The following is a 21,461-nucleotide window of genomic DNA, read 5'->3' as shown; positions in this document are numbered from 1 at the left end:
TCCATCACTAAGCAACATTTCTATAAAGCATGACATCATGTGATTCTGACTCTCCACTTATATGTCCCAAATGTGCTATTTTTTTTCCCTGGAGGCAACTGGACTTTCTTGTTTTTTCTTTGAAGACGTTTCGCTTCTCATCCAAGAAACTTCTTCAGCTCTGACTAGATGGTGGGGAATGGAAGATTTTATATTCCTTGTAAACAGCTGGTCATTTGTCTGCAAGGAATATAAATCCTTCCATTCCCCATTATCCTGTCACAGCTGTTTCCAGCTTTCATCATCTTCTTCCTGTGGCTGACAACATGTGCCTGGCCTGGCTCTTCACAAGGCAGCTGTAGGCCTTGTTTCCATGACTGCATGTAGTCTTTTTGGAGTTGTGTGCAACCTTCCTGTCCTCCTGTCCACAGTAGCATCCACCTCTGGCCCAGCTGTGCTTTTGCGGCACCATAGTACTTGCTTGTATGTCCTCTCACCCCTGGCAGCATTCACCCTGGCATTGCTATAGCAGCCTCTTACCCACTAAGTTGAAGCAATCACTTACCAACCCATCAGTCTGCTTGTAAGCCACCTGGGACTTGTGGCTTCCTGTTGGCTTCCCCACTGACTTTGCTTGTTGGGAGGTAGCAAGAATTGCAAGGAGGTCCTCACTTAACAACCTATGACCATTGATTAATGATGGCAATGGATTCTGCCACTGCTAAGGAATGTGATCACACATGATGTTCCAGTCCCAATTACTGTTGTTAATCAAGGTCTATCTGTATTTTTCCACAAATTTCTTCAGCTCAGGAACATTTCAGTTTTTTAATAAGTATAAACTACTTGTTTCATTTCTGGCATGTTTCTATGATTTTGCTTTTCATTTGTTATCTTGCATTTTGGGGAACGCTGTCTTATTGCAAGACTTCAATTTGTTGATGAACAAATGGACTGATATTTCTCGGTAGAAATTTTTAATACAGTTTTCCAGATATAAAACTATTTTAAAAATACAAACATTTTTAAAATGAAGTTAGAAATTTTGGATCTGGATGCTTGTTCCAAGAAATTATTCTTTTTTTCTGTCATATACCATATAAATTATCACATGTTTCATGACAATTTATGTGATAGTTCTATAAACAGGAAGTGCATAGAACTATGACACATATAGTCATAACTCTGAAAAATTATTCTTCATTTCCACATCTTTCCATCACTATACAGGAGTTTGTGCATGCATATAAGGCTTGATATCCAGTAACTTTAATTAAATCAGTTTATAAAACAAATTTTCATGCCTAAAATAAGAAATAGGCTTTTAAAAAAATTATTAAACAAATTTACATGGCTGCCCAACTCACACGCAGTAACTTTTCCGAGTTCTCCTTTGAAACGATCTATCAAAGATGTACCAGTTGCTTATTTAAATCAGTCCAAATTCTGCTCTGCTTGTGCAGATTTACAACAGACATGGAGCTACACTAGAGAGACATTCAGATGCAAAAGCAATTGAGATGGACGTTTGACTGCACATGGAGCAGACTTTCTTCTGAACACACTCTAGTAAACTTGCAGCTCTTTCACTCTCTGATTTACAGCTGTGAGGCTACTGACCTAACAAGTTCAAAGTGGGCAGCCTGTGAACGAACAAACAGGAACAAGGCTCTCTGCAGAAGTCGTTCTGTTCACTGAGGTATAAAGGAATGATAGCTTCACAAAGAGAGTGCTTAATCTCCTGGCTGTGGTAGGAACAATCAACCAGCACAAGTACATCACATCCTCCTGTTTTATTTCATTAATGCCACAGCCACCCTACATTAGAATCCAAAAACTGATGAAACTAAAGATGCTGTCTCCAGTTCAGGCTATTTTAAGAATAAGCTCCACTGAACCATGGATTTATTAATGGTGCAATATTATTGATGATTGGCTGAGTATATTAACATTGACCAACACAACACTTTCCCTTGCATTTTATTATAAGAATTTCTGTGCTAAACCTCACAGAAATGGACAAACCAGTCCCAGCAGCAGTAAGAATGAACAATTTCCCATTTACAATGGGAAAAATCCTAACCTCAGTTCAGCCATCTTCAAAAGAACCAGACAATCTTCTATATTCAATAGCCAAACCAGCAGCATTTTCTTTTATTTTTCACATTTTTTTTATTTTTAACAACAAACATAAACAAACACAAACACAAAACAACAAATAAAACCTTTCAGTTGTACAGTGTGTCGGTTGGTACATATTTCTTGTGCACAATATCAATAATCTTTCCTATTTAAATTTAAATTTATATTCCTATTATATTAATAACTTTCCATGTCATATTATATTATTATTACATCATCATTAGACTTTAATTGCAAATTCACATTATTCTTTTCAAGCAAACTTCAATTTTTACAAGTTCTAATTCATATTATAATTCCTTCTATAATAATCAATTATAACACATCATTATTATTGTATTATATTTATATTATATTTCATTTTTGTATTTTTCTATCTAACCATTGGTAATATAAATCCCATATTTTATAATATACTTTTTCTTCTTGCTAATTGCCAATGTCAATCTACTCATCTCTGCACATTCCATTACTTTCTTTATCACTTCCTCTTCTATTGGAATTTTTTCATTTTTCCAGTTTTGAGCAAATACAATTCTAACTGCTGTCAAAACATTAACAATCAAATATATCAATTCTCTACTGTATCCTTCAGGTAAGATACCCAATAAAAATACCTCTGGTTTCAAGTCTATATGCTAACCAGCAGCATTTTTCATGGGCAGAATATAATCCCTCTTGTTGAATATTGAATTGTAATTTCTATTAATTATTAAAGTCATACAAGTTAGCTGTTGGTCTACTGTATGTCACCATAATTAAAGCTGAACCAAAAGTTGAAACTCTCACACTAGTAGTTATTTTCACCTTTAAAAATTGACACATACACACACGCAGAGTCAATAATTCATTATTAGTGTCTTTGACACATATGGATGAGATTATAATAGCATGATGAAATGCTTGCTTGTCTTGGAAAATTCTTACATTAGAAATTATAGCACAACAGGTTCAAAATATGGTGTTAATTAGAACTATTCACAGTAATTGTATGATCCAAATTTAAAAGAGTTTAAAAGTTAACAACCACATTCAGTTCAAAAAGTTTGCATTTCTTTCATCATAAATCTAAACCAGGCACTTAGAGATAGCTAAACTTCAGTTCCAAGCATTTCTACACAGGATGGCCAATGATATGGGATGCTGAAACTTGTAATTGTGTCTGATTATTTTAATCAGGCTGTTTGGTTTGATGTTTTGTGCATTTTTATGGATTTTCAAGTTTTGTATGCTGCCCAAAGTCCTTTGGAGTAAGGCATGAAATAAATTAAACTAACTAACTAACTAGTTCAGAAAGATATTGACAGTAGATCTCTCATTTCTGCCCTAAATAATCAGCATTATATATTCCTTAAGAATCTTGTGGGATTATAAAGAATGGAAGCCATGACTACTCAGTAAAATATAAAAGCCGGGTATAAATCAAATATAAATGAATAAATAAGATGGGAAGGTAAGATTCCCCCATAAACTTTTTCCTTATAAGTCTTGCTTTGATCTTTTTGACTTTTGGGATCGTTGGCAGATATATATTTTTTTCTTGTAATACAAAAACTTGGGAATGAATTCCTGACTGAAATAAATATTAGTAGCTTTCTATTATTACATAATGAACAAACCAGCTGTAATCATTTCAGAAAACTTTGAGGGCTTACTGAATTTGACATTTTTTTGTGATTATTTGTTTGTTGGATTTTAAGACTGATTCTGAAAAGATTCTGGGCAGCTTACAATATTTCAAATATGTACTTTAAAAACACTGTTAAAAACATAGCTGTCCAGACAAGACAGAAACAATAACATTAAACATTTATTCTGTTACATGGAATTTTAGTTTGTCCAGTTGGAACAATTGGATAATGTATTGCAGCAAAGCTATTTAGTGTCACCTTTTTAATTACTCGTAGAAGTTTATTGGTTTATACTTTTCTTTTTAGTACTGCTTTTGTCACTTAGATTCAGATTCAGAGGAGGAAAACAAAGCAGCTCTTAATAAACAATTCTATTCTTTTTGCGGGGGGAGAATAGAAAAACAATGAAATATTATCCCATTAGATCAGTGGTCGGGGAACAGGGGTAAATTACCCCAAATGGGGTAAAACTGAAAATCCTGGGGGTAATGAGGACGGTCGCGCTGGCGCGACCGTTCTCATTACTCCCAGGCATTTTATTTCCGACATTCTGTTCGCCTTCGGTGAATGCTGCTGGGATCGGGAATCAAGGACACAAATGAGAGAAGGGGAGGGAGGAAGCAACGGAAGCCTGTCCTGCTCTCTGGCTCAGCAGCTTCGGTTTCCTCCCGCCTCATTCCTCTCTCAGTCGCTCTCTCGCTCCTCCACCAGCCCAGGAAGAAACTGCTTCAAAGAAGCCGGGGTGGGGGTGGGGTGGCTTTTCCTGTCGGCGCAGCTCCTCCGAAGCGCCCGTTTTACCCCCACCCCACCGCCAATCAATCCAATCAATTCTGCCTGCCTGCCTGCCTTCGTTTCTGGTAGTTTCGGAGCAGCTTCAGCTGAGAATAATAACTATTCGCCTCTTTTTCTCAGCCGAAGCTGCTCCGAAACTACCAGAAACGAAGGCAGGCAGGCAGGCAGAACGGAGCACTGGATTGAACCGCGGGCGGCGGGCGGGCGGGGGTGAACGGGCGCTTTGGGAAGCTGCGCCGACAGGAAAAGCCACTCTGCCGGCTTCTTTGAAGCAGTTTCTTCCTGGGCTGGTGAGGAGTGAGAGAGCGACTGAGAGAGGAATGAGGCAGACACCTGAGGGATGGGGCTGAGGGAGGGAGGGAGACACCTGAGGGATGGGGCTGAGGGAGGGAGCAGACACCTGAGGGATGGGGCTGAGGGTGGGAGGGAGACACCTGAGGGATGGGGCTGAGGGAGGGAGGGAGACACCTGAGGGATGGGGCTGAGGGAGGGAGGGAGACACCTGAGGGATGGGGCTGAGGGAGGGAGGGAGACACCTGAGGGATGGGGCTGATGAAGGCAGGGCCGACAGGCAAGGCTTCTCAGCCGTCCTGCAGGGACTATCTGTCGCTCAGGGTTGCAATGAGGAGGCATTGGCGTTCCCTGAACTTGGTGGTTTGCTGGCAGACGTTTTATTACCCGACTAGGTAACAACATCAGATGTTACCTAGTCAGATAATGAAACGTCTGCAAGCAAACCACCAAACTCGGACTCTTTCTCCCCACCCCCTGAAGCTTTCAAAGTAATTTTAAATACATCCAATAACATTTTGAATTCAAATAGTGTATGATTTCCTTCCTTTCAAATCAAGGGGGTAACGTCGGCGTTTATAAATTTTTTGGGGGGTAAAAGGTAAAAAAGTTCCCTGACCCCTGCATTAGATAATGGAAATATTTAAAATTATTTTTGTAAAATTAGTTGCACGCATTTCTTAAGAACAATTGTGAAATAGGAAAATATATCATGAAAGCTATTTTAGGAGAAAATCCATGTTAGTTTATGCTAGCAGAAAATTAGGAGTCTTGTAGAACACAGCAAAACAAAACTGCTCACCTACAGCTCACAGCTCAAACCACTCAATGACATTATTAATAAGCTACAACCATACTAAACAATACTGCACTCTCCTAGCCATTGGGTGAGAGGCTCACCATGCTTGCATAAAGACAACCACCCAACCTGAAGCAGGTTCTTACTAGCAAAAGACATAACAAAATAATTGTGCTGATATGAGAATTAGAATCAGAATTAGAATACTTTTATTGGCCAAGTGTGATTAGACACACAAGGAATTTGTCTTGAATCAGGCCCTGCAACAAACACAGATGTTTGCTTTGCCCCCAGGGGTTTACCAACAGCATCATCACAAACTGCAATAACTTTACATGTAAAATTAGAATAGCCTCTCCAACACTCTTCCTCCAATGTGATATATGGCGTCTTCAGCCAGCAATCTCCTATGGAATCTACATTGGAATCTCCTATGGAATCTACATTGGAATAACCAATCGGTTTTTGTGCAAATGAATTAATGCAGTGATCCCCAATCTTTTTTATGCCGCGGCCCAGTACCGGCATCAGCTGGGCGCCGCGGCCCGGTACCGGCATCAGCTGGGCGCCGCCATCTTTTTGATGAAAAAGTGCTTCCGGTGACCTCACCGAAGCACTTTTTCATCAAAGATGGCGCACGCTCGGTGAGCTTTTCCGGGTAGAAATGGCTTTCTACCCGGAAAAGCTCACCGAAGCGCTGGCGCCGCCATCTTTTTTGATGAAAACGTGCTTCCGGTGAGCTTTCTACCCGGAAAAGCTCACCGAAGCGCTGGCGCCGCCATCTTTTTGATGAAAGCGTGCTTCGGTGAGCTTTCTCACCGTGAAAAGCTTTCTACCGAAAGCTCACCGGAAGCACTTTTTCATCAAAAAAAAGATGGCGGCGCCCAGCAAGCCAGCGGCCCGGTAGGACTTGTTCCGCGGACCGGTACCGGTCCATGGACCGGTGGTTGGGGACCCCTGAATTAATGGACACAAAACAAAGGTAATCACAGACCGTTTTAGCTTCCCAGGACACTCTATATACAGATTTTAAAGTAGCTGTTTTGAAGCAAAAAAAACCCAAAACCTTTATCAGCACAATTGAGTAAAAGATGGTTCAACATACTCCATCAAAAGGCTATCTTAGGAAATCTCAACCCGTACAGTAAATTTTTAACATTTCAAAATAAAGTGACAGAAGAAAAATGAGTAAGTAGAAATGAATGAAAATCTAAGAAAGTTATGTTAAATTGAATTAATGAGATCCCCAAAAGACAGAATTTTGAACCAAAGGAACTGCATGAAACAGTATAAGGACAAATGAAAGCAAGGACTGCAAAAATAATCAGGTATTATGACTGAGATTTCCTTTCCTTTCTCCTTTCCTGTCCTTCTCTCCATGACTCATTCTTATATTAGTTTAATCACTCTATGCATTTGATGAAGTGAGCTGTTATTCACAAAATATTATGCCTTTTAATAAAGTGTATCAGAAGGATTCTACTCCTTCTGATACTGAGAGCTGGTTTTCATGTTCTTTTAGATAATGCTATGTATACAATAAGAGAGTCATAAAGTTCCAGGTCTGTCCAAGGAACTACTCACATTCGGGTTAATGAGGGATGGATGTGTTACCAAGCCTAAGGGTCATGAAAGAAAGAATAGTGCTAGAGCAAACACTGCCTTTTAGGCACCATAGTCTCTGATATTTTTAAGGTGTCAGTGTTCATAAAAATCCCCATACAGTAGATATCTTTAGCCAATGTTTATATATGTTGGCGTAGTTACATTGGGGACCTATGTGGCTCACCAAAGGCAAAATTAAATGTAAAGAAGAGAAACCGTTCTCTTGAGAGATGCCGCTGGCTGCCCAATTTTAAACATCTATCTGCTGCTATGGAACATGTTTACTGAATTTACACATATTTACGCATATTGGAAAACTATTAGCTCAAAGCAGCAAAATAAGAAACCTGAGAAATGCAGAGATATTTTTCTAAGAAATCACATGTCACTAGGTCATCTGCTAATTGCTTGAAGATGATTGTCTGGGGCTGATGCAGGGGACCTATAGCCCTCCAGGTATTATTGAACAACTAATTCCCAGGATCCTACTCCATTGGTATGCTAGACGGAAAACCAGAGGTTGTTCACAAAGAAAGACCCTTGGAAGGATGTAATCCAAAGGTTAGTAATTGCAGATGAATAGAAACATCAATTATAGCTGTCATTCTACTCATTGGTCAGCAGAAAACTACTGTATTTACATAGTTGTAGATAATGTTTAATTATTCACCTCTTTTTGTTTCATCCAGCCAGCATAACATTTTTCTTGCCTGTATAGATAAATAAGTTGATTAAAAAAACCCAAACACCTATTTTCTTATCCCTAGAACATTTCCTTGACAGGATTACATTTTATTACCATTATTAGATGAGGTGGGGTGTGTGGGGATTGTTCCTTTCTCTCTCTTTTTCTTTTCTAAGTACAGGATTGGTCAGAAAGGGGCCACTGTTAACATTAGCTCAATGACTTAAGTGTCAAAATTATATTATAGATCAGTGAGCATGTGCTGTGAGTTGCTTTCCTGCTTCTTCATGGATGGAATATGTAAGACTGATGCACTGTTTATTACAGAAAGTTGCTTAGGTACATTTCTTGAATATATCAACTGTTTACCACAGTTTATAATAACAAATACTGAATATTTAATGCAATATTTCTTTCACATCTTTATTTACAGTTATGTGGAATTTATACTTCACATTTCCTCCTGAGATCAAGTACACAATATTTCTTCTAGTCTGTATTATCCCTTCAACAGCTCCCTAATGAAGTTAAAAAAGATTATGACGGATACAAAATTATCATTTTTCAATAAACTCCATTCAGGTAATCTGAAACTAAAACTCCCCAGGTCTAGTCCAATATCATAACTAATGTACCATAATGATGTAGAGTACTATCTAATATGCTTAATTATACTGATTTATCAAATTTATATAGCTGCTCATCTCACAAATGTGATTCTGTTTGTTAAAGCTGAAGCAGAGGAGGTTTGGCCAGGCAATTCCTAAGCTACAGAGGACTGTTATTTAAACATGATCCACAAGACCCCAAAACAAACTGTCAAGCACTATTACCTTGGAAAGCAGCATAAAAGTTTAAAGGTTGGGGCAGAGTGAGCAATCAACTGTCATGTTAAGGCTTTATCCTTACTTGGAATACAGATACTCAACTAGCGAAGATGCACCTGGCATTCTTCTGCCTATCTAGTCACAACAGGTGAATTAAAAGCTAAGTGTCTTAAGCAGAGAACCAGTAGCGGAAATTTTGACTAGTTTGGAGAATCGGCAAATACCATCTCTGGCCCCACCCACATCTATTCTCTGCCTCCCGACTAATTGGCTAGGTTTTCTTTTGTTGCCCTGCACAGGAGAATGGAGCTGTAAAGCAGGTTAGTGGGGTGAGGAGAATGGGGATTTTGCAGTAACCTTCCCTTGGAGTGGGGTGGGAATGGAGATTTTGCAGCATCTTTCTCCGCCATGCCCACCAAGCCATGCCCGCCAGGCCACTGGTCTTAAGGTCTGTGATTTACTTCTAAGCCAAGGTATTAAGTCTGACACTGACGGAATGTGGAGCAACATACTATTTTAAGGCTTATTCAAAAAGTATACTGAAATCCTCACCCTTCTTCCATACAATTTTATTCTTTCCAATCCAAAGGGATTTTGTAAAAAGGCCCAGGGTTATCTATCTATCTGTTGCTTGGCAGAATAGCTCTCTGTAAAAGAAGATAACAAAACCATATTTGCTGTTTGGGGAGAAGCTGGCAAAACAAAGATGGAGTTTGAAAATGGACCGGATCAAATCCAGGGGCTTTGGGAAAACTACATTGCAACTAAAGTTTCCAAATTCACCCCTGTGGGAGAGTGTGGTGATAATTTCATTCTAAGCACACAACCCTCTGCTCCTGGCCACGTGACCCAGACTGGCAGACTGTGTTCAGCCCATCCCCTGCTTCCTACTATAACATACACACAAACATATGCTCAATGCTGGTAAAACAATTGAAAAAACCCTGAAGCCATGCTCTATATGTGTTCGTTTTGTCCCAAAGGTGCTGTTCAAAAGGCAACCAGACTTTCTTGGTTTTTTTCCTTGAAAACATTTGGCTTCTCCTCCATGAAAAACATATTCAGTTCTGGATGACCTGGAACACTGAGAATCTCCATAGACATTGTTCCCTACTTTCTTTGTATCCATCAGTTTCTTTGATATAGGTATGCAAAAATATCTAGGATAATCTGTAACACTCCCAATTCTTGTTGATGGTTCCAAACTCACAATCCTCAAATTTCCTCACTCCCTTCCACTTTTCCACAATGCTTTTCCTCCACTTCTGCTTTTGTCTTTTCTATGTCAGCTGCTCCTCCGAGTCTCCTCAACTAAACTATTTTATCTGACTTTATTTCCTATTCTTGGTATGCTTTGATCTTGGGACATCCTGTTTTATTTGCTGTCTCTGTTGTCTCCCTAACTACCCATTCTCTCCCTCCCACCGCTTTATTTCCCACTTTTCTTGCCAGTTTAGGTTTTTCTTGGAATGATCCATTCTTTCAAACATTCTCTTCCAAAAGAAAGCAAAAACTGCAGCATTTTTAAATCGGCAGATGGAAGCTCTGCTCTGAGCTGTTCAGTAGTGGGAAAGATTTCCTTTGAAGGGGTGGATTCCCCATTGCAGAAGGTATTTGAACTGGATGATAAGCCTTATATTCCATTGTTTTATGGAAAATAAAATTGCAGGGTTTTTAACAAAAATAGTATTACCCTCCAAAGAAATAAACTAAAATAACCAAATATTACAATAAAATAAATAAAAATGCCAATACTTGTTAAAAAGGGATCTCAGGTTCATTCCCTCTGGAGTTAGCCCTAACCATGCTCTGTAAAACCTGGCATGGCCCACAAGCTGATGAAAGTTATGTGTTCCTGCTATAGCTTAGCACCTCATCTGACGTAAGTTTCCTTTTCACATTCTGAAATATCCAAATAATTAAATATAATATCCAAATTATAACAGAGAACAAGAGAAACAGAACATGATGTTCAGAAGGCAAGGAACATTCCAAATGAAGTCTTGATGAGAGATTAACAAATGAAAAGCTGTGACTAGTTTTAAAAATATAGGGCAACCACAATGTTGGGTTTTTTAGGCATTTTTTAAATCTTTCATTCCCAAAATATTTTATACAAAATAAACTATTGAATTATACTGAAATATAGTTTATTTATTTACTGAAGAAGATTCATGCATGGAAAAGGGTGCACTTCCATTTTAAAATCTCATCTTTCTAAAACAGGATCTCTTAAGCACTCTGCCCTTTAGAACTGATTTTTATTTCAAGAAAGGGAAGAAAATATTTGATAAGAAAACTATTATTGTAGCCCTGCTTTAGCACACAAACTATTCCTTTCCTAAAACTACTTTTGCTTTATTTCAGATCCACAATTGTGTGCTCATGTATAAGCACATACAAAGAAAGATTCAACTAACGAAAGAGATGTACCCTAAATACTTTGATGAATCAGGCCTCTTACAACTTCCATCTGTTCCTAAATGCTTCTCAAAAAATATACTCAGTGTCACCCTTTTGCATATTTCCACTGCCCTATCCTAAACACACTTAGGCTGCTGACAGATTAACGCTTAGTTCACTTGAGGTATACATTCTTTGGTTCTTACACATGTTCTTATAAGGAAATGGAACTCAGTAACCACTTCATCGCAAGTTTGGGCAACGTTATTGTACAGAAACAATGCCTTAACTTCACTGTGGTATCAGATGAAGGTATCTCTGTATAGAACATAACTGTCACCAGTACTACCATGAGCCTCTTTTGTAAATCTGATATAAACAAGGTCTGCTGAAGATTTGTCAGTGAATTGCTAATGGACCAAATAAGTCAGGAGGGAATAAACCTGGAAATTCACAAAATACAGGGCTTGAGGTCTACTTTAATTCCAGTCAGTTGTTTTAAAAGGTCAAGAACACACAAGAACACTTAAACACAGTGAGAAGTCTCAGCTCTTCTTCTCCTCACAATGAGAACATGGTTAAGAAAAATAGAACGCCGGGACCTTCTAATTTCTGAGGCATTTTTAAGAACTGACCCAGGGAAGTTGATTTCAAGAACCCAATGAATTTCAAGTTGATTTCAAGAAATTTCAAGGAATATAGTCATTTATTTTTCATATTGTTTAACATATCACTACAAAAAGGTACTGAAAAAGTGTATCAAACAGCACAACAACCGCGGGCTTCCTTTCTGTGGGCCTTACGCTCTTCTGTAAATGCAACACTGAGCTTTTAGGAACATAATTGTCTTTGATATGATATGTCAATGACACTGAGATAATTATTGGTTTTCAACAACAAATTAATTGAAAGTTTTTGCCTATGCAGATGGAGAATAACAGGGCAATACTTGTGTGCCTTTATAGCCATTTATAGCAACTCTTCTCTTCTTGGTATCTGTCCAAACCTGAGAATGTTACCTAGAAAGCAGACATGCCACAGAGAGAATATGCAGACTGGTCATTCAGAATCCAGACAGGATAGAGATAAGCACAAGGTTATGTTGGCAGGATATTATCTTCTTAAAGATATCATAGGCTGTCTATCCTAAAACGCCAATTGGGCAGCACTGCTGTGCGGTTTAAAAGTTGACTGGAAAAAACAACAACAGTGGCTTCTGAAGAAAGAGAAGTGGGCATCCCTGGCCTTTTATAAAATGTCCTAAAAATGACATGTAATTTGAAAGGCTTTATGCGATGAAACCCTGGGATAAAATAGGATGCAACAGTTCTTCTCTCTGTTTTAGAATTGATTTTATTGCACTGATATTTGTTTCAGATATAATGGGATATCAGATATCCTGCTATCAGAAAAGCTTATTACTATTAAGAGTACAATTTATTTCTCTACCTATTAGCAGCCAGATTTTCAGACAAGTTGGATTCTCCAAATATTCTGGGACCTCTTCCATGAGGTACAAAAGCAAATGGGAGATGAAGTGATGAAAAGGCTTCTGCCATTTTATCAACAATGAACATTTCAAGAATTATTTTTCATAATTATGGCTTTGTTCACAAATGGGAGAAAGAACAAAGAGTACTCCAGAATTAAATTATGGGTAGCACGCCAATTTCCATTCACAGGAGAAGCTACCATTTACTGATGTATCATTTATTCCAATTGATAGCAGATGACAGAGGAGCATTTTCTTGTTCAACTGTTCTACCCAAGATCTTTTAGCTGGCTCTATAAAAAGATCAGTGTCTTCTAAGATAGTACCACATCCATTCTTAATTTAGCACACTTCAAAATCTGTTTTGGTAAATTAAAAACATGTTTTCTCATAAGAAGTATTTTTGACACATATTTTTCATTGTGTAAGTTGTGAGATGAAATCCTACAGTATCTACCCACTCTAGTCTGGTGCTCATTCTTGCATTTAATGACTTGTGCATTTTCTCTGCAGACTATAAATAAGAAATAGATTCTGCAAATCCCAAGCAGGAAGAGTACTTTCTCTTTCATTTACTGTTATGAACAATTTCCTTTGCCTTTTATTATTTTGCAACAGATTTAGTTGCTGTGAAACATTTCCATGTGGCCAAAACGCGACTTAATACTGAATGTTTTATTCAACTATCCACAAAAGCTCCTCAATTCCTTGTTACAATATCTGACATTTGTTTAAATTAACATCACAAATCGTACTAAGCTCTCCTTCTGCACAAGCAGATACAGGTAATACTTGACTTATAACCATTTGTTTAAGTTACCATTCTAAGTTACGATAGTACTGAAAAAGTGTCCTATGACCAGTTCTCACACTTATGACCATTGCAGCACCCCCACACTTACATGATCAAACTTCAGGTGCTAGGCAACTGTCATATATTTATGATGGTTGCAGCATCAGAGTGCTGGGATTGTCATTCGCAACTTTCCCAGGGAGTTTTTGACAAGCAAAGTCAATAGGGAAGCCAGATTCATTTAACAACCACATGATTCACTTAATAACTATAGTGATTTGCTTAACGACCATGGCAAACAATCATAAAATGGGGCATGCCTTACTTAACAACTGCCTAGCTCAGCAATTGAAATTATGGGCTAAATTGTGGCCATAAGACAAGGACTACCTGCATGGTTATCATGACAAATATACAGATTCAAATATGATCATTATTTAAAAATAAGGGTTTTCCATTCTTTTCAGTAAGTTGAAACATTTACATGACCTAAAGAGAAATCGGACTAATAAAGCCTTGCATTGTTTTGATTCTTTCTGTAAATGTTATTTATAATAAATAAAAATGATAAAATAAAGAAAATTATTTTAAACAATATTAAATTTGTCTGTTTTATATTTTCCCAAGCCTTTTGCTTCTCCTTTAGGTTTGAACCTATTGATAACCCATGCAGCTCTGTTGAAAAACAGTTTTAATTAATACATTATTTCAAGTACCGGATTTACCTTTGTTTGGCATTTTATATTCACAGATAATTCCTTTCCAGCAATTTCAATTCATAGGAACTAGAAATACCCACTAACTGCACTAGAATTCTTGTTGAGCTTGAAAAATGTATTTGGACATATGCACACCATTTGTGGAAAAGCCTTAAACCACATGCAGATTTTTCCAGGTTCTTGTGGCAGTTGTAGAAGGCAAGCACATAAGTCCAGTCCCACATGTTTCATGTGCCCTGAATCTTACGCTGCTCTTCAATACTAGATTGCTCCTCTAAAACATATACATTTAATATAATTAATTCTAATATAATTTTGTATGCACAACTTCCGGACTAAAACTGGTTTTGTATAGAGTCTCCAAATGTATTCTGTTGTGTATATAATTTACTCAAATAGTGGTGTTTCAAGCCTCAAAAGAAGAAGATAAGTGCTGTGGACTTCCTTGCTATCAATTCCATTACGGATGATTTTGTGTGGTCAGAATCTGATCAGGTTAATTGTGTAAAACCTGTTCTTTTTTATCTTCCTATGAATATAAATGAGTTCTCAATAATTCCAATACGGTGGCAAAATATCTGAGACCACAACATTATTTTTTTTCCTCCCTCTAGATTAAAAGAGGCTTGGGTTGACTGTATTAGTTTGTGGATAACAGCCAAAATATAAGAGGACCTCATAATAAATAGCTTTATAAGGAAAAAATATCAAAATTTCCACTACTCATGATCAGCCACTATCATTGTGGTGAAAATCAGTGCAATTAATTTTTTTCTGGATTTCTAAATTCTACAGGCCTTTCTCTTAGTATGCTTCATGCGAGTGGAATTCTAGGTTTTGAACTACTGCAAACAACTCTTAATCTTCTGGATCAAGTTATATTGGTAATCAATTTGCCAGTGCATTGTAGTGTGAATCTACACCACAAAGTCCACCATTACATTTATCTGAGTGATAGTTTAGCATGGCCTTTAAATAAATACTGAAAGCCCAGCAATGTCTGCAATGAAAACATAAGTTCAAAAAACTGCACTTAGCACACTGTAGTGGAAATGCACCCTACTGATCACTAAATGGAAATACTCACAGTAAATACAATCCCTGAAGATAAAATGGTTTTAGTCCAATACTTTAAACCCCTTTAAAGGAAGCCCTACCACCTCTGATTTGTATGGATGGCTTGTTTTTCAGGTTATTCCCCACAGGTAACAATATGAATATTTCTTTTCCCTCAGAACTGAGAAAAGGAAAATTGATAGCTGTAATGGAACTGTGGGAGCAGTCAAGCAGTAGATTGATTCAACTGGAGAAATTCAATGCAGTCCAACAGATTCCCTAGGATTTGGTACCCTGCTGCTTCAGGCGCAACTTCTTGTAATGAGAAGCAGAAGACTTTTTGTCAGAAGCGTCAAAGCTTGTACTGAAGCCTTGAAGGTAAAAAAAAAAACCCCACCTTCAAATAACAAGACCTTAAACTGAAAATATCTCTCCTCAGAAAATGCTTTTGCACATAGAAAGACTACAACGCCCAGTTCAAGGTAGAAGAGAGGTCTAAAGCCAGCAACCTTCGATGAAGAAGATACAATTGTATGTATCTCTACTGTGGGGGGAAAAACAACAGGACCAAGGGCAACAACTTGGCTATAATAAATATGACACACAAGAAAAAAAAGCGGAGAAATGATTTGATAAACTTATAATTGCTTTCTGCTGCAACTCTTTTGTACCTATATGGTATTTTTGACCAATTTTTGAATGTTATAGAAGCATAGCTGAAAAGGTATAGCAAGTAATTAAAACAGAAAGGTCATTTTTGATGAGAGAGATTAGAGAAAATTGTAGAGACAAAGCCTATCGATAATTCTTGTCAGGATGTCTACAGACAATGCTTCTCTAAGAGGCAATTCCAATTGGGAGCATTCATCTGCTACTTTGGGTCCTCCACTGGATCCTAATTATTGGCTACAGAAACAGAACGTTAAACTTGAGAGGCTTCTGCCTAGCAGGACAATCACATTATTTTCACCAATTTTGTAGAAAAGCATGGTTTACTTAAAACAACAACAAAAACAATGAAAATATGAGGCATACTTTTCATGGATGTTTAAATAATAAAGTATCTTTCAATAAAATGATTATAAAGGCCAATATTTTGAAATTAGGAAATTACTAACGTTTTGTTTAATTGCATAATGTAGTTTTGTTGACAAATCAGACTGTGCTTCGTTTTTAATTATTAAGTGCCTAAGGGGCAATTTTGCCATTGATCTACTCTTTGCTTAAATTAGTATCTTAAACTGGACAATCTTCATCTGTCTGGAGTCTAGAGCAGGGGTGTCAAACTGGTGGGCTGTGGGCTGGATGCATCACCAACAGGCCACACCAACCCCGTTTCCATAAAGGCAAAAAACCTCGCAATGCATCCTGTGACATGATCGAGTTTGGCACCCATGCTGTAGAGGGTTGAGATTTTTATGTCATTGCCCTTCATAAGTAATAAGTACCTGAAATTAAATTAAAAGGATTCAAATAATGCAGTACATTCATACATTTAAAGTAATTTTTCAGAACATTCAGTAAAATATGGGTCTGTAATTAAAAAAATGAAAGCACGTGACTTAGATAATTGGAAACAGAATAGCAATTAAAATTCACTCTGTGAAATGCTTCTTTATCAGAACCAAATTCCGCTGAATGGTAAAAAGTGCCTGTTTTTATTGTGTAAATAGATAAGAAGAGATACAATGCCACTAGTAGTATTTGAAGATACTATTAGTGAGGCTGCCCACCATTATTTTCTTTTTTTAAAAACTGTATTTCTGTGACCCAAAGGAAAGAAAAGGAGAGAAATAATACAAAGTTAGAGATCTTCTTTGATCACCCTGCTCTTTCACCCTTGCAGCTATACCATCTATAACTTATCTCTGTTTCAAAGGAAGAAGCTCTCTTTTGTTCAAAGTCTGAGAATCAAAATTAATTAGTGACAGGTTAAAAACATGGAGTCACCAAAAGGAAGAAATGGAGTCACCGAAGACAGGATGCTATTCTCTTAACAGGTACTTGGGAGGCTTTGAAAAGTAAAATGGGGGACCTAATGCAAAACATTCCAGAACTTTCCAAGGAAATGCCATAAAAAGAATAACCAGTCTTCCCATTTCAAGTATGGTGGGTTTTAGCCTCAGGAAAAGTTGAAGTGGCAAGTCTATTGTTCAATCAGTTGGAAAGTTGGATGTGTCAATGAGAAAGAAGACATCATCACTTATTGATCAGCTAATATTACATCAAAGAAGGATGAATAAGTGTAAATTACTTGCAAATAACTTCATTGTTTCCTCTATCAGTGTGGTAATTCCTATCCTATGTGTATGTAAAGAGCCAGAGAAAATGGCAATTCCTTAAGACTGGTGTACATTTGCATATAAATCGATACAAGCAGCTGAAGAGCTGAATGGATAAGGAAAAAAAATATACACAGCAGAGCATGCTGTAATGATCAAGGAACTTGGGGGGCCTGGAGGGTAGTGGTGAAAAGAAATTGGTTTTCTTACTCTGTATAACGTAATTGTCAATAAATATAAAACAGTTTCTTTTGCCCTACATCTGTAAAATAATTTATTCTCTGTTTTCAGAGTGAAAAAGGTATCTGTACAAATGGCCTTATTATATCTGCAAAATAGTTTCTTGCAGCTTCTATGGGAAAACTATCACCACCTTGTACCAACACAACACAGAAAATATACATTGTGTCTCACCATCTTGGGTGGAAACAGACCCTTGCAATAAATCACAGTAAGGCTAGCTCTCACCTGTAGGGCTCCAAAGTTCGGTTACCATAATGCAGAGCTTCTTCCCAAAGGCCCAGGTTTATGCAGGCATCCATGGCAAGGTCAAGTAATTTTAGCTGATAGATGTTGGTGTCTGGGAGGCGAGAGGTGTTGCTCTTCAGTAACGTCTGGCAGGACAACAGAACTTGCTCCCATTCTGACATTTATTTGTGTTAAGGATTAACCCATGACAGAAGCATAAATCAAAAGGCAAAACATTAAGTTAAAACAATGCAGTTTTCTATTCTACAAAAACCCTTCCATAGAAAGCTCCACTTTTTTTAACCAACAAAACATGAAAGCAAACTACATGAATATGAATGGTGATCATATGAAACCACAACTAATTTTGTTATAGTTAATTTTCTATTAAGCATTATTTTCTTAAAATAGACAACATATTTCTCGTAACCTTTTTCTAGTTTAAAACTCATCATATAAATTAAAAGAAATATTTTTTCAATCTAACAATTTTGGCAAAAGGAATTCTTCCCTGATGAAAATTACACATTCAGGGATGGGAGAGGAATGCAATACATGGGGGAAGGAAAAAGGGACTCTATATGATGCTCAACATTATTAAACATATCTGACAATCTTCTTTGGGATATAGCAGAGAAGACAAAATATCTCCATTTTAATATGAACTCTTTATGAGTTTTTGCTATAATTAAATTGACGTTCATAAGATACTTAGTTGACATTGATATTCCCAATTTCACATAGTTAATACCAGACAAGGGATAATCTGAATTTATACATTGATTATGTATGTTTATATGACTGCCCAATAGACATATGACTCTGGGTCGCACAATACATTGCAAATAGAGTATTCCCAAAACATGTAATCATCACACCAAGATGGACCTGCTCCATAATTTGGACTAATGCTAAATGGGGAAAGCCAGTTCTTTAATACCTTATGTATAGCTAGCTGATTAGTAACATCTGAATCTCAGGGGTGGGAATGATAGCTATTCCATAGGAATAGGAGCGGCAACAGACAACATGCTTTCTAGATCCCATTAGATGGCACAGTTTAATATAAGGGTTCAGAGAATGCCCACCCTTAATTTAAACCTAAGCCATAAGATTTTTGAGAGAAATTGATCTAAAGAAAAACAGAGAACAATATTTGATGGGATGAAGAAAAGTGATGAAAAGCCAGAAAAAAATATCTCACAGTTATTAAAGACACCAAAATAGTGTAGATGTCTAAACTTGATTTACAAACATTTTATACTGAAAATGGAATGAAATATGGTTTACCATTTTAATAGTGAAATCTCAATAAGTTAGTATTGGATTGCAATTTAGGTGGCCAAAAGATTAACTTTATTAAATATAAACCTCTCTTTCTCTCTCTCTCTCTCTCTCTGTGTGTGTTCTTTTGGCTCTTCAAACTATATTAATACTTAAATATTTGAAGTGTCTGTAACAGTGGTGGGATTCAAATTTTTCTACTACCGGTTCTGAGGGCGTGGCTTGGTAGATATGGCAGGGGAAGGATACTGTAAAATCTCCAGTCAGAGGTGGTATTGCTGGTTCTCTGAACTACTCAAAATTTCCACTACCAGTTCTCCAGAACTGGCCAGAACCTGCTGAATAACACCTCTGGTCTATAATCTTGTTCTGCAAGGCCAAAGCAAAGTTTCTGCTGCGAAGAGCCATGTTAGCACAGTGGTTAGAATGTAGCATTGCAGACTAACTCTGCCCATAGCCAGGAGTTTGATCCTGACCAGCTCTAGGTTGACTCAGGTTTCCATCCTTCCGAGATCAGTAAAATGAGAACTCAGATTGTTGGAGGCAATATAAACCTCTTAGGGAATGCTATAAAGCACCATGAAGTGGTATATAAGCCTAAGTGATATTGCTATTGCTCCAAAACTTAAAGAAACAAAGCCTGAGGAAAAAAATTAGAAGAAAATAATTTTCTATAACCCAGACCACATTTTGATTTGATTTACCTTCTGTTTTTTCCTTTAAATATGGTTTTATTTGAAAAATACAAAATACATATTATACGCAGAAAGAGTATGAATTTAACAAAGACAAGAAAACAAGTTGATCATTATAACATCCTGATCTGAATGGAAATGTGTGTACTATGGACCAAGGATACCTTCACATGACTTTGGTGCCCCTACTGTATTTATAATTTCTTTGGCTTCTTTCCAAGCTTGCTCATCCCCTGCCAACATGTCAGCATCCTGCTTTGACCGAAATAAAAGCAAAAAACAAACAAACAAAAAGCATCTGGTTAAAAAAGAGAGAGAAACTAATAGCACTATAATGGATGTTAAGTAACATTGAATACCAGAATGTTCCATTAAAACTGAATCTGGAAGTCGAGTTTTCAATGTTTCACCTCAAGAAAATTCTAAAAATAATTTACATCCAACATTAATAACAAAACCGACATTTGGATTTCATATATTTGCATTATATGCTTACATAATAAGGAAGGTGTCAATAAATGAGCCAAAAATACAATATTCATGTTTAGAAAAGCTTATAAACTTCATTTTGGGAGGTTAAAAAAAAGGGAACAAAACTGAAGTAAAGGAAATTGAAAGGAATATGGTAAAATGGGATAAAGCTGAAAAAAGGAATAATAATATATTTCATCTTGGCTTCCCACTGACATGGAAGAAACAGGGTTTTGAAAAAAGTTTTAGATGAATAGAAGTTCTGAAGGAAAAATGAACAGTCATGGGACTGAAGAATTGGCAGATTACACTGAGATAATCTATTTGAGTCGGAGAAGCTATGAGAGATTTAAAGAAAGACCAGGATGATACTTCAGGTATTGAAACAACAATGGATATAGTAAAGACAATGCACCCCAACTAATGTATACTATGTATTGTTCTATATTGTATATATCTCTGAAACACCATTAGTCACTATCAAGAGAGGCAACTAGTTAAAAAAAAAATTAAAACCGAAGGAGAAAGTTCTTCGACAAAGCTCAGCTTTGTTTGCTTTAGCAGGGATTTTTAACTTGCTCTGCTTGTCAGCAGAAAATAATAATCCATGAATGATGATCACATGAGGTTTACAGCAGATAAAATTCTAAAAAAACACCTTCTCTGCCAGTACCATAATTTAAACAAAGGAGCTTAGGGATGGCAAACCAATTTTCATATCAATTATCATCCCAAGAGCACAAAAGTTAAGAGGTTTTAATCTGCATTTTCCACACAGTGAAGTTAATTATTGTGCATTCCAAAAAGGAGGAAATATACACCCAGAGCTCATATTAATTCCATGTGTAGCTTTAGTGCTGCCTACTATACAGGTCCAAATGGAAGAAAAATAGGTGAACTCTTAGACTATCTCAACAGCTTATTGCATTAAATGGCTTCTCAGGCTTCAATTATATTATACATAAGGAATTACAAAGAAAGTAGTGTTCCTTTTAAAATTTGCAAATGTAATTGCCAAAACATAAACAATCTGATTGCAATATGTTC

The 21,461-nt window shown here is 37.0% G+C and overlaps 1 protein-coding gene across 1 annotated transcript in view; it reads right to left on the bottom strand.

The window, feature by feature from the left end:
* SMYD3 (SET and MYND domain containing 3) overlaps window positions 1-21,461 on the bottom strand; it is a 334,148-nt gene that overhangs the window by 17,650 nt on the left and 295,037 nt on the right. The window contains exons 9-10 of the mRNA XM_026669387.2: window positions 20,108-20,195; window positions 17,965-18,139 (exon numbers count right to left, since the gene is read on the bottom strand). Coding sequence (XP_026525172.1) covers window positions 17,965-18,139; window positions 20,108-20,195 — 263 coding nt within the window. The remainder of the gene's footprint in view (window positions 1-17,964; window positions 18,140-20,107; window positions 20,196-21,461) is intronic.

Source organism: Notechis scutatus, chromosome 1 (assembly GCF_049901735.1).
Source record: "Notechis scutatus isolate UNSWTSFEM ecotype Mainland chromosome 1, rNotScu1.2, whole genome shotgun sequence".
Classification (NCBI taxonomy): Eukaryota; Metazoa; Chordata; class Lepidosauria; order Squamata; family Elapidae; genus Notechis; species Notechis scutatus.
The sequence above is the reverse complement of the archived record's forward strand: the minus strand, read 5'-3'. Positions and strand labels throughout refer to the sequence as shown.